The sequence below is a fragment of the Ctenopharyngodon idella genome, chromosome 21 (assembly GCF_019924925.1).
Source record: "Ctenopharyngodon idella isolate HZGC_01 chromosome 21, HZGC01, whole genome shotgun sequence".
Taxonomy (NCBI): Eukaryota; Metazoa; Chordata; class Actinopteri; order Cypriniformes; family Xenocyprididae; genus Ctenopharyngodon; species Ctenopharyngodon idella.
This window is the reverse complement of record NC_067240.1, coordinates 8,609,944-8,622,562: the sequence shown is the minus strand read 5'-3', so window position 1 is coordinate 8,622,562 and position 12,619 is coordinate 8,609,944. Positions and strand designations below refer to the sequence as shown.

Below are 12,619 nucleotides of genomic sequence, written 5' to 3'. Positions count from 1 at the left end.
TCTCAGTTGTGGACCGAGTTTGGTGCTTTCTGTTTAGATTTAATTTAGAAAACTTTTGCCAATACTGGCCTGGTTTCTGTCAATATTATTGACAAGCTCTCATCCATCACATGTTTATTGGGCAGTTTAACATCAATAGATCCACAGAGACAAGTATCCGAGTCCGACACACATTCATCAAACTAGATAGAACGGGACCTTTGTAATGTAATGTAGTGACAATATAAAATCTATTCCTCATTATAAACTCAAACTTTGTAGGAATGTCTTTGTTAAATTTTACATGGGGTTACATTTTTTTGAGTGCATGACATACACTACACTATGACATGCACGTATACTCCATACACTACAATTCAAAAGTTTAGGGTCGGTAAGAATTTTTTTTTCTCTTATTCTTTATCAAATAAATGCAACTTTGGCGAGTATAACAAAAATAATGACAGATATTTTGAAATATTATTACAATTTAAATTAACTGTCTTCTGTTTTATTATATTTTAATTTATTCCTGTGATGGCAAAGCTGGATTTTCAGCGGCCATACAATAACATTATTTATTTGAAACAGAAATCTTAACTAAAAGGGTACATAACACACAGTTTGGTCCAATCTCATGTTATTCTTGAGCACCTATAGAGTTGTATTGCATCCTTCAAATCTCTGAAAAGTCTTTAGTTTTATCAGATTTATAAAAGAAAATGATGATGTACCGAGTCTTTCCGAAAACAGCCGAGATCCTGGAGGCGTGCCGTGTGAGCGGAGCTAAAGAGTGACGAGTATGCGCAGCTTTTGTGTAGCGAAGCTATCAATGATCAGCTAAACAAATGTATTTAAACACACAATACACCATCGCATTATCCCTGGATAATATATACACTTACGCGCCAACTGCCAACAAAACAGACATTTGATGCAGTTTTACTTACCACCTGCGGTTCCGACTCATGACCGGGACCTTTTACCGCTGTGACCGCTCCATCTTTCAGTTTCAACCGATCTGTAAATAAAGCGTCGAACTGGGCCTTGTTTATAAAACCATAAGCGGCGATCCTGAGTTTATCCTTACTTTATCCTTATTTTGATAGTTAATTTAAGGTGGTTTCTATGGTTATTTTAATGACAGTGGTGACATTGTTGACAAAGTGATAAATCTTTCTCGAGCAAGTCCTGTGTAGCGCTGCCGATGACTTCCGTAACCCGAACAAAACACATTGATGGGCGTGCTCTTGCTCTCTCGCTCTGGTTAATGTGTGCATACTCTTCCCTGAGAAGTGCCCATACAAGGAATTCCGCCCTTTATTACATAATACAGGGCCATACTCGAAAAACTCTCTGAAACATAGGAAATCTGAAGGAGTGTATTTAGCACAGAAATGCTCAGTCATACGTCCAACTCGTTTTTTGAAACTTTGGCCATGTTTAGCAAGACAATCCAACTCTTTAACAGCGTAAATAAGTCAGAATGCATGAAATAGCATTAGACCCTCCCTTAAAAGTAACTACGCACAGGAATATTGTCTACTGTTGTGTATTGTCTGGTTTTTAATTTTTGATGCATTTCTCAATGGACCTTATAGACCTACAATACGCCATCAAAATTCATCGAGGAAAATCAAGGAAACACTGAGAATTATTTTACAATTCACTGTAAAGTTTACAAAGTCACTGTAGTACAAAAAGAAAATCTAGAAATGTCATGAAAATTTATATAATTAATATTATTATTTTCTAGTTATGCATATCTTTAAATTATTTAATCAGCTATAAATTTAACTTTTGAATGCATCAACTTAAAATGTTTTAAAAATCTTTATCCAGTAGTCACAATAGAGTGCAACAGTCGGGTTCCGGAAGTAATAATTCCATTCATTTTCTTAATAGGAAAATTGATTTTTAACGGTAACTTATAAGTATTTAAAGACAGCCTTACTGTGAGCTACAAGGTTGTTAATCGATAGTATTTGCTTCTGATAAAGCCATTAGCCCGCATTATTTCAACTTTTAACAGTGGAATTTGTGGTGAAAAACTACATTACCCATGATGCTGTATAGAAAATTCCACCGATAAGAGAATCGAAACAAGCAAAATGTGCCAAAATAACTCTAGCTCTGCCCACTCCCATGAAGCACCGTAAATGACATAATCGAGTCTCCCTACTTATTTTTTAGAAATAACCTACAATGCAGTGAGCAAATCAAGTTATTAAAAAGTAACTGAAAGTAGTCTTTCTCTACTCCAGTGTGCATGAGTACAGGTTGTCAAGTTGGCTGGGTCAGCAGGAAGACATCCACCGCATAGTCCTGTATCAGACAGATGTGTCACTCACCCCATGGACTCAGCGCTGCATCAGACAGGCTGATTGCATCATCATCGTGGGACTGGGAGAGCAGGACCCAGCCGTGGGAGAGGTATGATGGTGTTACATCATCACAGAGTGAAAAACACTTAAATGAACTGGTGCTACTGTAAATTTTATGTACCAAGATTCTGAGCTACACCACTTTTGCTACTTCCACTGGAAATAGAAGAGTCTTTAATATAAAAAACCCTTCAGTTGAACAGACTCATATGAAATGGGTTTCAATGCTTGTAATTTATCATTTGCTCTGGATAGCAGGTACTTTTATAGGTTGAGCCCAAATAATATTAAGTTGTTTGAACCATAACACACCTACTCAATGCGCTGTGTTATACTTCTGTACTGTAAGACACTGCTGAACTACTCTGATCACAGGCAGTATTTAACCATGTTGACGGGACTTCAGTTGAACTGCAGGACTTAATCAATTCTTTTCCTAGAGAGCGAGAGATTCATCATTTAAGTGCGGCAGGGAGAGCTGTTTTAGATATCCAGGGGTTTGGGCAGTCAGGCCTGTGTTTGAAGTTGGATCAGAGGTTTGGGGTAGAGCAACATCTCTACTGATCGTGTATATCCTGCAGGCTTTAAAGGGGACGGCCACTATAGCGCTGCTCTTTGAATCGGGGATTCAAAGCTCAGATGTTTTAAACAAGTCTGAAAAAGATAATTGTATTCACAGGAAAAGAAATGAGAGGGGACGTAGATTTTTTTAAACGCACACCAGCCCGACCCAATCGATAATTATTCTTCTGAATGAAGTGACCTTGTGAAAGAAATGGATATATTTCTATTATATTTATGGATTAGTTCTGCATTCAGTGCGTTCCATTAAAGAAAATTATTTTATTATCTTAATGCATTTGGACGGAGTGTTGTCTAGTTTTGAAGGGATGATATTCAGCCCTCCTTGTCTGTCTCATTGTCTCTCAGCTGGAACGCATGTTAGAGGGGAGTGCGGTAAGAGCACAGAAACAGCTGGTATTGTTGCACCGTGAGGATGGCCCTCCTCCCAAAGGAACAGCTGAATGGCTGAACATGCGGAGCTGGATCTCCAGGCACCTTCACCTGTCCTGCCCTCGCAGAGTCTTCTCCAAGAGGAGCCTGCCAAAATTGGTACAGCACTCAATATTACATCATAGTTTCACTGAAATAACTGACGTTTTGAAAGTCATGTGATGGTCTAGCTCAGGGGTTTTCAAACTTTTTAATGCCACAGACCCCAAAATATGATGCAAGAGTTCCCTTTTTATTTATTTTATATAATTTTTTTTTTTATTATTATTTAATCTTATTATATAATTATAAGTTTGATTATATAAAATAAATAAGTTATAAAAAAAAATACAAAAGGAATATTTATAAATATAAATACAGTTTTTCTCTACATTTTTTCACAGACCCCCTAGCATTCGGTAGCCCTAGCCCAGTATTGACAATAACCGTGATATTCAAAATATGAAAAGTCGATATCGTGTTAATTAAGGGTGTGACAATATAACGTGATAACTGAAATATTTAAAATGAATAATAAACATTTTAATATGACACGTAAATAATCCAGCGCCAGTACCTGGTTGACATCCAAAAGTACAATAGGTGGCGGTATTTCACCTTAACGCTGCCATCTGACATAAAACAGAAGAAGATGCAGTGCGTGCAGCTGCTATTGCCATGCAAAATCATGTTGTCTGATAAGACAGAGGAGATTCTCTATACAGTAGAGCATGTGAGCGAAAATGTTTTTAGTTTCATATTTATCTTTAAATATTATAATGTTATTTTTTTTAATTTCATCTATGTTGATTATGAAAAGTGAACAGCACGAGTAAGATAGAATAGCTACATCATAAGATGCGCAATATATCGGGAGAGATGAAGTGGGTCAGACATGATTTTGACCACTTCATTAAGTTTTGTTTTGTAGAAAGCCTTTCATTAAAGTGATTTTCATTTTGTATAAATTGTATCTTAATTTTAATCAATGTTTCATCAACCAGTTGCCTTGATTTAATACATAAGAAGCAAATATAGCAGACAATATAATGGAGGCGCCGGCGCGATCACTTGCATTGCACTAGAACTGAACTTAAGTGTAGTTGTTGTATGCAATGGTGTGATTCATTGGCTTAAAGGTTTCTATAGATATCGTGATATATCGATATTGTGAATTCTTTTGGCCACAATAACTGTGGTGTGAAAAATCTGATATTACAACAGCCCTATTTTATAATATAAAATATAATATAATATTTATTTATTTATACACAATTTATATGCACAATTTACTTTTTTATATAAATACACAATTTTTCTCTACATTTTTCCACAGACCCCCTAGCATTCCCTTGAGTGAAGGGAAAAAATGGATTGCCACATTTTAAATTATACATTTTGATATTTGATATTCTGTTGATATTCCTGTCAAGTTTTCCAGGCTGCTGCTGGTATGTCCTTGAGCTCCACTGATTTTGTGTTATGTCATGGCAGATCTTTTTCAGATCTCTTTCAGGATACAGACCGAAAAGAAACCACATAGAATTAATTACAGATAATTTTTTACAAAAATCTTGAAGAAATTAAACTGGCTACTTTCTGATCTGCTTCATAGCCTAGATTGGAATAATTTTAACAATTTTAATGTTTTGTGAATGGCAACAAAACAGCGTTACCAATAGAATTATATGGTTCTAACTTAAGTTCTTAATAAAAGTGTTTACAGTAGTGGCCATCACAGCGAGTTGGGTTGGCAGCTGTATTAATGAGCATGTCTGATGTGAGAGAGATTTAATATGTGATGGTCATTGCCAATCATAACGGATTTCTGGTATAGCTTTGATTTAACTTCTTGTGTCATTTGTGTTTTCAGAGAGAGATGTACCAGCGTGTGTTCCAGAAACCCGCCGATCGCCATTCAGATTTCTCACGCCTGGCCCGTGTCCTGACAGGCAACACCATCGCTCTGGTGCTGGGGGGCGGAGGAGCCAGGTACTCACTTTTTACCTTTTGAAAAACTGTAAAAGAGAAGAAAAACACCTCCACTGTTTTGAATGCATTTTCACACTCCCACTCTTGTTGACACTACTGTGGCATTTTCCTTTAAAAGCTCTTTACCACCCCCTCTCAGTCTTTGTTTGACCTCTTGCCTCTGTTGCTCTCTTTCTGTCAATTTAATTTTTTCTGACAGCTTCTGTTTGTCTATTCTGTCTTTTACGTGGTTGGCAGGAGGTGTTTAAAGGTTGGTTGCTATTTTCTCCCTTGAATTCTGTGTGTAGTAATAACCTGTGATTGATTCTGTGTTCAGTGTTAAATCTGCCTAGTCTCCTTTAGGGTAGGACAGCCATATTTGGGCATCATCATTTTTTCGGACAGATAGAGCAGAACCAAAAAGAAAGGTTATGTATTGATTGGCCTCATATTACTGGGTTTATTTGCCCCCCTCATCCGTCTTTTCATCCCTTCTTCCCTCTTTCAGGGGTTGTTCTCAGGTGGGCATCATTCGAGCATTGAATGAAGCGGGAATCCCTATTGATCTGGTGGGCGGCACCTCTATTGGTTCCATGATGGGCGCACTGTATGCAGAGGACCGCAGTTACAGCAGGATGAAGATCAGAGCCAGAGAGTGGGCCATGGTGAGAGACCACTGTAATGTTAAACACTCAAAAATCTGTGCACCACAGGGCTCATCAAAAAAATATTAACCAAGTACACTGAACCCTTTCCTTTTCTTATCTTTTTTCTTTTCCTTTCTTTTTTTCCTCTTCTCTTTCCTTTACCTTTTCATCTTTTTTTCCTTATTCTTTGTTTTTCCTTTTCATTTAATTTCCCTTTTCATGTCCTTTTCCTTTCTTGTTTTATTGTTTTCTGCTCATTTACTTTATTTTTTCTTCTAATTTCTTTTCTCAAAATTATTTTTCCTTCCTTTTCTTTTCTTCATTCCTATTTTTTTAATTCTTTTTTCCTTTTCATTTCTCCTTTAGATTTTTCATGTTTCATTTTTTCATGTTTCATTTCATTTTTCCTTTCCCGTTTCCTATTCTTTTTCGATTTGTTTTCATTTATTTTTCCTATTTCTTTTCTTGTTCCCTTTCCTTTGTTTTTTTTTCCCCTTCTTATCCCTTTTCTTTTTCATGTCTGTTCCTTTATTTTTCTTCCATTGGATCTAATTAAAGTGAAATTTAAATTGGACACCAAAAAGCTAACTTTGTTCCCCTTTCCTCCTCTGCAGGAAATGACATCAGTGTTTAAGAAAGTGCTAGACCTGACCTACCCTGTCACTTCTATGTTTTCCGGAGCTTCGTTTAACTCTAGCATTAATGGTGTCTTCAAGGACAAACAGATAGAGGTAGGAAACTGGTTCTTTTTTGGCCCAAGGAATCCTACACGGGATCACAATCTGCCAAATTCAGCAGCTTAAATGTGTTTGGCTTGTTTACAGGATCTCTGGATCCCATATTTCAACATCACCACGGACATCACCGCCTCCACTATGAGAGTGCACACTGACGGTAGGTACTGTCACATACTCTACTTATGATTATGAGCCTCTCCTTAACCAGGATAAATGTCTGATGCTTCCTGTCCCTCCATCTCAGGCTCCCTGTGGAGGTATGTGCGTTCCAGCATGTCTCTTTCTGGTTATCTGCCACCACTGTGTGATCCAAAAGATGGACACCTGCTCATGGACGGAGGCTACATCAACAACCTGCCAGGTGTGTAGTAGGACATTAGCTCCCTGCAGTATAACCCAAAATGCAGTGAAATCCCAAAAAGCCATGACAGTCACACTTTTTCATGGATGCAAAGCTACTAAAATAGTTAAACAATGCTAGACTTTTAACTGTTTGGCATAAAGTCTGGACCACTTTGTGGCTTATTCTGGCCAAAAAACGCCTACTTAGAGAGGAAAGATCTGTCTGAGGGAGGGTTCTGAAATAGTCAAAACCCCAATAATATAACTTTCATAAAACTAGCTATTTTTGTGTGCAATTTGCATCCAACATTCAGTGAACGGACTGTGGGCAGACTGTGAGTGTGCTGTCCATGGCTGAGACTACTACATTTTATCAGATTTGAAGGATTTGGCAATTTTAGGCTTGTTAATAATAATGGTTAATTGTTGGTGAGGGTGTTGTCTTCTGTCCTTATTTCAGCGGATGTGGCACGCTCCATGGGTGCCAAGGTGGTTATTGCCATTGATGTGGGAAGCCAAGATGAAACCAACCTCACTAACTACGGGGACGCCCTTTCTGGCTGGTGGCTGCTATGGAAACGGCTCAACCCACTGGCTGAGAAAGTCAAGGTGAGGGAGACATTAGCCAAGTGCAGTGTTTACTTAATTAGTTGTGTTTTCTAAGGCAAGCGTGACTTTTAATATAACTCATACTTGTTAAAGGGATAGTTCACCCAAAAATGAAAATTATCCCCTGATTTACTCACCTTCAAGCCATTCTAGGTGTATATGACTATCTTCTTTCAGACAAACGCAATCAGAGTTATATTAAAAAAATATTCTGGCTCTTCCAAGTTTTATAATGTTAGTGAATTAGGCGTTGTATTTTGAAGCCCAAAAAGTGCATCCATCCATCACAAAAGTAATTCATACGGCTCCAGGGGGTTAATAAATGCTTTCTGAAGCGAAGCGATGGGTTTTTATAAGACAAATATACATATTTTTAACTTTATATACTATAATTACTACCTTCCGGCAGACAACCTTACGCAAGTTGACTTGCGGCAAAAGTGTAACTTCTGGACAGGAAGCTGCTTGGTTTGAAAGTAACTGAGCTGTGCATCATATATCACTACGCTAGTGACAATAGATAAATGGACCTTTTTTGGCAGAAAAGTGAAATTTCATTTAAGTAACCTCAATTTAAGTGTCAACTGTTGCGATTATTAAACCCGCACCATCAAAAGAATGAAACTGCAACTTGTGTAAATTGAGAATAAGTATGCTATCACATTAAGCAATTGAATTTATGTTTTTTTTTTTTTTTGTTTTTTTACCAGATAGATGATAAAATGAGCAAAAGTATGCCATAGATTTGCATTATTGGGGGAACCTGAGCCAAACTAGCAACCAAACATCAATGCCCTAGCAACCACATAGAATACCCCAGCAACTGCAACAAGCTAAAAAAAAAACAAAAAAAAAACACAGAACACATTAGCAACCACACAGCAATATCATGGAAACCTACCAGAACACCCAAGCCAGAAAAAAATAAATAAATCTAGTTTCTTTAGTAAAGTTGTTGTAGATTTGGAATTTCAAGTGTGTGTCTATTTCAGGTGTTGAACATGACTGAGATCCAGGCCCGGCTGGCTTATGTGTGCTCAGTGAGACAGCTTGAATCTGTTAAAAACAGCGACTACTGTGAATATATCAGACCTCCCATCGACAGATACCGCACGCTCGAGTTTGGCAAGTTTGATGAGATCAGCGTGAGTTTTATCTCTACTTTTTTACCTTCTAAATATTGCTAGTCTTTCTCCTGCACTTGTCATACTTTTTGGGTTTGTTTTGGTTTGTCACGTGTGTGTTTGTGTGTGTGGCTATGTGCACATATAGGAAGTGGGGTACCAGCATGGGAAGACAGTGTTTGATGTGTGGTGCAGGAGTGGCGTGGTAGAAAAGATGATGAAGGACAGACATCAGGAAGAATTCCACAAAACGCAGAGCAGTGTAAGCCATAGATCACCTAAAGACTTTTCAGATGTAATTTGTGTTAAAACGGTTCCTCACTTCAATTTGTTGTTCTGCAGGTGGTGACCTGTCCCAATGCTTCCTTCACTGATCTGGCTGAGATCGTCTCACGGATTGAGCCAGTCAAACCAGCTCATGTGGATGGTAAATCAATGCTACACCTCTTGTAAATTTACCTTTTAAGAGAACATTTGGCAGTCTGTCTCAGGGATTTTTGGCTTCAATTCCCAGCATATTGATCTTTCTTTGGCTGCTTCTTAGTTGGATGTCATTTAGTGTTGTGTGATTTGTGTACAAACCTCATTAGGCTAATGGGTCGGAAATATCGCCATCTCTCCCTCAGATGAATCTGACTATCACACGGACTATGAAGAGGAGATGGCAGAGAGCGCTCTGTCAGACATGGAGCTTTACAACCAATATAGTGAGCACACAGAGGAGGAATTGACCGCAGACACTGTGAGTCTTGCATGCACACACAGATTTAAAGGGTCATTAAACTTTTGTAGCAGTTTATTCTTGTCCTTCATGTCAACTTTTTCTTGCACCATCAGTTCTAATTTAAGTGTACATGATAATTTTTCTCCCTTACAATAAGTTGTGCAGATGTGGTTCTTAAAGGGTTAGTTCACCCCAAAATGAAAATTCTGTCATTAATTACTTACCCTCATGTCATTCCAAACCCGTAAGACCTTCGTTCATCTTCGGAACACAAATGAAGATCTTTTTGATGACAGAATGCTATCAGATTTCCTTCCATTGACTGCCTTCGCAACTGAAACTTTGACGCTTCATAAAGAGTTTGGAAAATCAATCCATATGAATCAAGTAGTTTAGTTGCCTCATCGCTTGTTATGATGAACAGATTTAATTTAGGCTTTTACTCGCATATAAACATTGTTCAGCGAACATAAGCAGAAGCTCAACCTAACTTTAATGATGCACAAGAACAAGCCTCTTCCGGAAGCTCAAACTTGCTGCATAACACACGAGAATGAACCTCATTGGTTACACAGCACGTTTGAGCTTCCCGGAAGAGGTTACGAAAGTCTTGCGAGTTTGGAACGACATGAGGGCGAGTAATTAATGACAGACTTTTCATTTTGGGGTGAACTAACCCTTTAAGGGGAACAAGGCACCATTATTTAATTTATACATTTATACTTATACATCATGTTATTTACTTTAGATCTAATGTAAGTTTTAATGTAAGTTAGTTTCTTGAACCACAGAAAAATTTCTACCATTTCTCTGACCCTTACAACCAAACTTCTACTGTACCTTTAAGACGTTATAATGTAAATATGGTGGCCGTATGTTAATGTATGCATGGTTGTGATGTCACCATCACCACCAATCACATGACAATTTATGAATTACTTGTTTTTGCTTCATGTCCAAAAGATTTCTATTTCAAATACATGCAACTTTCTGTTCATCAAATAATCCTAAAAAAAAAATGGAAAAACAATACTATGTGACACTTAAGACTGGATAAATGACTGTTGTCACATGAATAAAATGTTAAAATATATATATTAAAAAAAGAAAACAGTTATTTTAAGTTGTAATAATATTTTACAATATTTTTGATAAAATTAATGCAGCCTTGGTGGTGACTACTTTCAAAAAAATAAAAAATGAGAAAAAGCAACAGCAAAAAAGTCATATTGATCCTTATGCCCAGGATGAAGAATTGGAGAGGACTCGCAGACAGCGTGTACGTTCTGACGTGGAAAACCTGGGGCCTGTGTCCTCCAAAACGCCGCAAACTTCCAGCCCTAACAGCCCTCCCACCCTCCACACCAGAAAAGCACACGGACAGGAATCCCTCCATCCTGAGCACTGACCCAGATGTCAGCATGGCAGTGTACAAACACTGACACTCCTATGATTTGGGGTTTGGCCCTGTCTACACATTCCAGTAACACTCCAACCAAGTACATCCAGACCTTGAGGAGCAAAAAAATGAGTCCTCTTGTGCAAAAAAATCCTAAGAAAACATCTTTTTCTGTACTATTGCACTGGGTAACACGGCATGGGGTTGAAATGATACGAGTCCTTGCATCTCAGCGGTAACTCTAGACTATCTCAGAGTTTCTGTGAAGTTTCATGCTGACTATGAACTCTTTTGATTGCGAAGTCTGAACTTTAGTCCATCTTGAATGACCAGTTAGTCAATAACAGAAGAAATTCCATGAGTAAGACAATCAGCTACAACATTGCTTTTACAAACAGTTAGATTAGATTGCGTGTACGGATTCTTTCTACTGTCAATGAAGGTAGCAGAAAACAGTGAAATGATGATTTAGAGAGAAAAAAGAAAAATATAGACTGTAGAGTTCACTATTTATAAGCTCAGATGACTGATGTTGACTTTTTCTTTCATTTAAACCTCTCAAAGACCATTTGACAAGTCGATTTGTCCCACAGCTTGGCTGTTTCACGCAGGTCAGCGACTCCTTGCTGAGGGGTACCTGATCTGTGAACAGTTGAGTGATCGATTTAAACTAACCAGTGTCGTAGATCATACCGAATATGTCTGATAAGTTAATCATACCTCTAGCTGCATGTGATCAAACACAAGCAAAAATGCAAGCCTATCAATGCAATATTTTTTTTATATTTTTTGTTTTTGTTGTAAAAAAAAAAATACCTGTGTGATACCTGTAGTGCCTTTTAACCTTAATAGCAGCCATACAAGACAATGGTAATGGGTAATAAATCCCGAATTGTATTAACAGTCTAATCATAATGCCAGTATTGGTTAATATACATGTATGAGGTAATGTTTGTGTTTTGATTATGTTGCCATGACTGACATTAATTTAGAGATTTGTGGTGAATCTTTTGGAACAATCCTAATGCTTTGTGCCAATAGTTTAGCTTAAATCTGTTGTGCTAAAGCTACAAAGAAAGCACTTTTGTTGTTTAGGGTCAGTTTGTTTCCAAAGTTAGAAAATCCTCAGTATGGACATCTGAAAATCCAAACGAGAATATGCAATTGTTCAGGAGAATCTGGTGTCATTTTGCAAACGCCTTAAAATTCTGATTTCTAATAAACTGCATTTTGCTTTTGTCTTGAGTTCTAGTGTTCAAGTACTGCTGAAGCTTTTGAAATATTTGTTTATTTGCATATGTTGCATAATGCAGGGAGGCTCACGTTTACCCTGTCTGCTGCACTCCAGGAGCCATGTGTGCCCGACGGTAATTATGACGATGAATTATGAGATTCGGCTGTAAGTCCTTGGTTTTTCTGCCTAACGGAAACTCTGCCATCTTCCATCATTGCTCTGTGCCAACTCTGAGCAAAACAGCCTCAGCAGGCCGCTGCACGTGAGATTTAATGCACTCAGACATGTAATGAAGACAAAACATATCTAAATGAGCTTTGTGAAGTGAGAACTAGGAGATAATTGCATATGATGAACAGACGACTTATGCATCACATGCACTGAGGTGTGCGACTGCACTGGGTGTAGGGTTAGTCAAGTAGTTTGCTAGTTTATAGATATTGGAGAACCTGTTTGTAAGAATTTGTGGCGCGGTA

The 12,619-nt window shown here is 37.8% G+C and overlaps 1 protein-coding gene across 1 annotated transcript in view; it reads left to right on the top strand.

Moving 5' to 3' along the window:
• LOC127503917 (patatin-like phospholipase domain-containing protein 7) overlaps positions 1–12,154 on the top strand; it is a 30,915-nt gene extending 18,761 nt beyond the window's left edge. The window contains exons 24-36 of the mRNA XM_051878133.1: positions 2,244–2,412; positions 3,294–3,476; positions 5,230–5,348; positions 5,836–5,992; positions 6,589–6,705; positions 6,799–6,868; positions 6,956–7,072; positions 7,514–7,662; positions 8,655–8,807; positions 8,935–9,048; positions 9,129–9,213; positions 9,413–9,528; positions 10,757–12,154. Of these exons, the coding sequence (XP_051734093.1) occupies positions 2,244–2,412; positions 3,294–3,476; positions 5,230–5,348; positions 5,836–5,992; positions 6,589–6,705; positions 6,799–6,868; positions 6,956–7,072; positions 7,514–7,662; positions 8,655–8,807; positions 8,935–9,048; positions 9,129–9,213; positions 9,413–9,528; positions 10,757–10,918 (1,711 nt within the window). The 3' untranslated portion in view covers positions 10,919–12,154. The remainder of the gene's footprint in view (positions 1–2,243; positions 2,413–3,293; positions 3,477–5,229; positions 5,349–5,835; positions 5,993–6,588; positions 6,706–6,798; positions 6,869–6,955; positions 7,073–7,513; positions 7,663–8,654; positions 8,808–8,934; positions 9,049–9,128; positions 9,214–9,412; positions 9,529–10,756) is intronic.
• Positions 12,155–12,619: the final 465 nt, after the last annotated feature.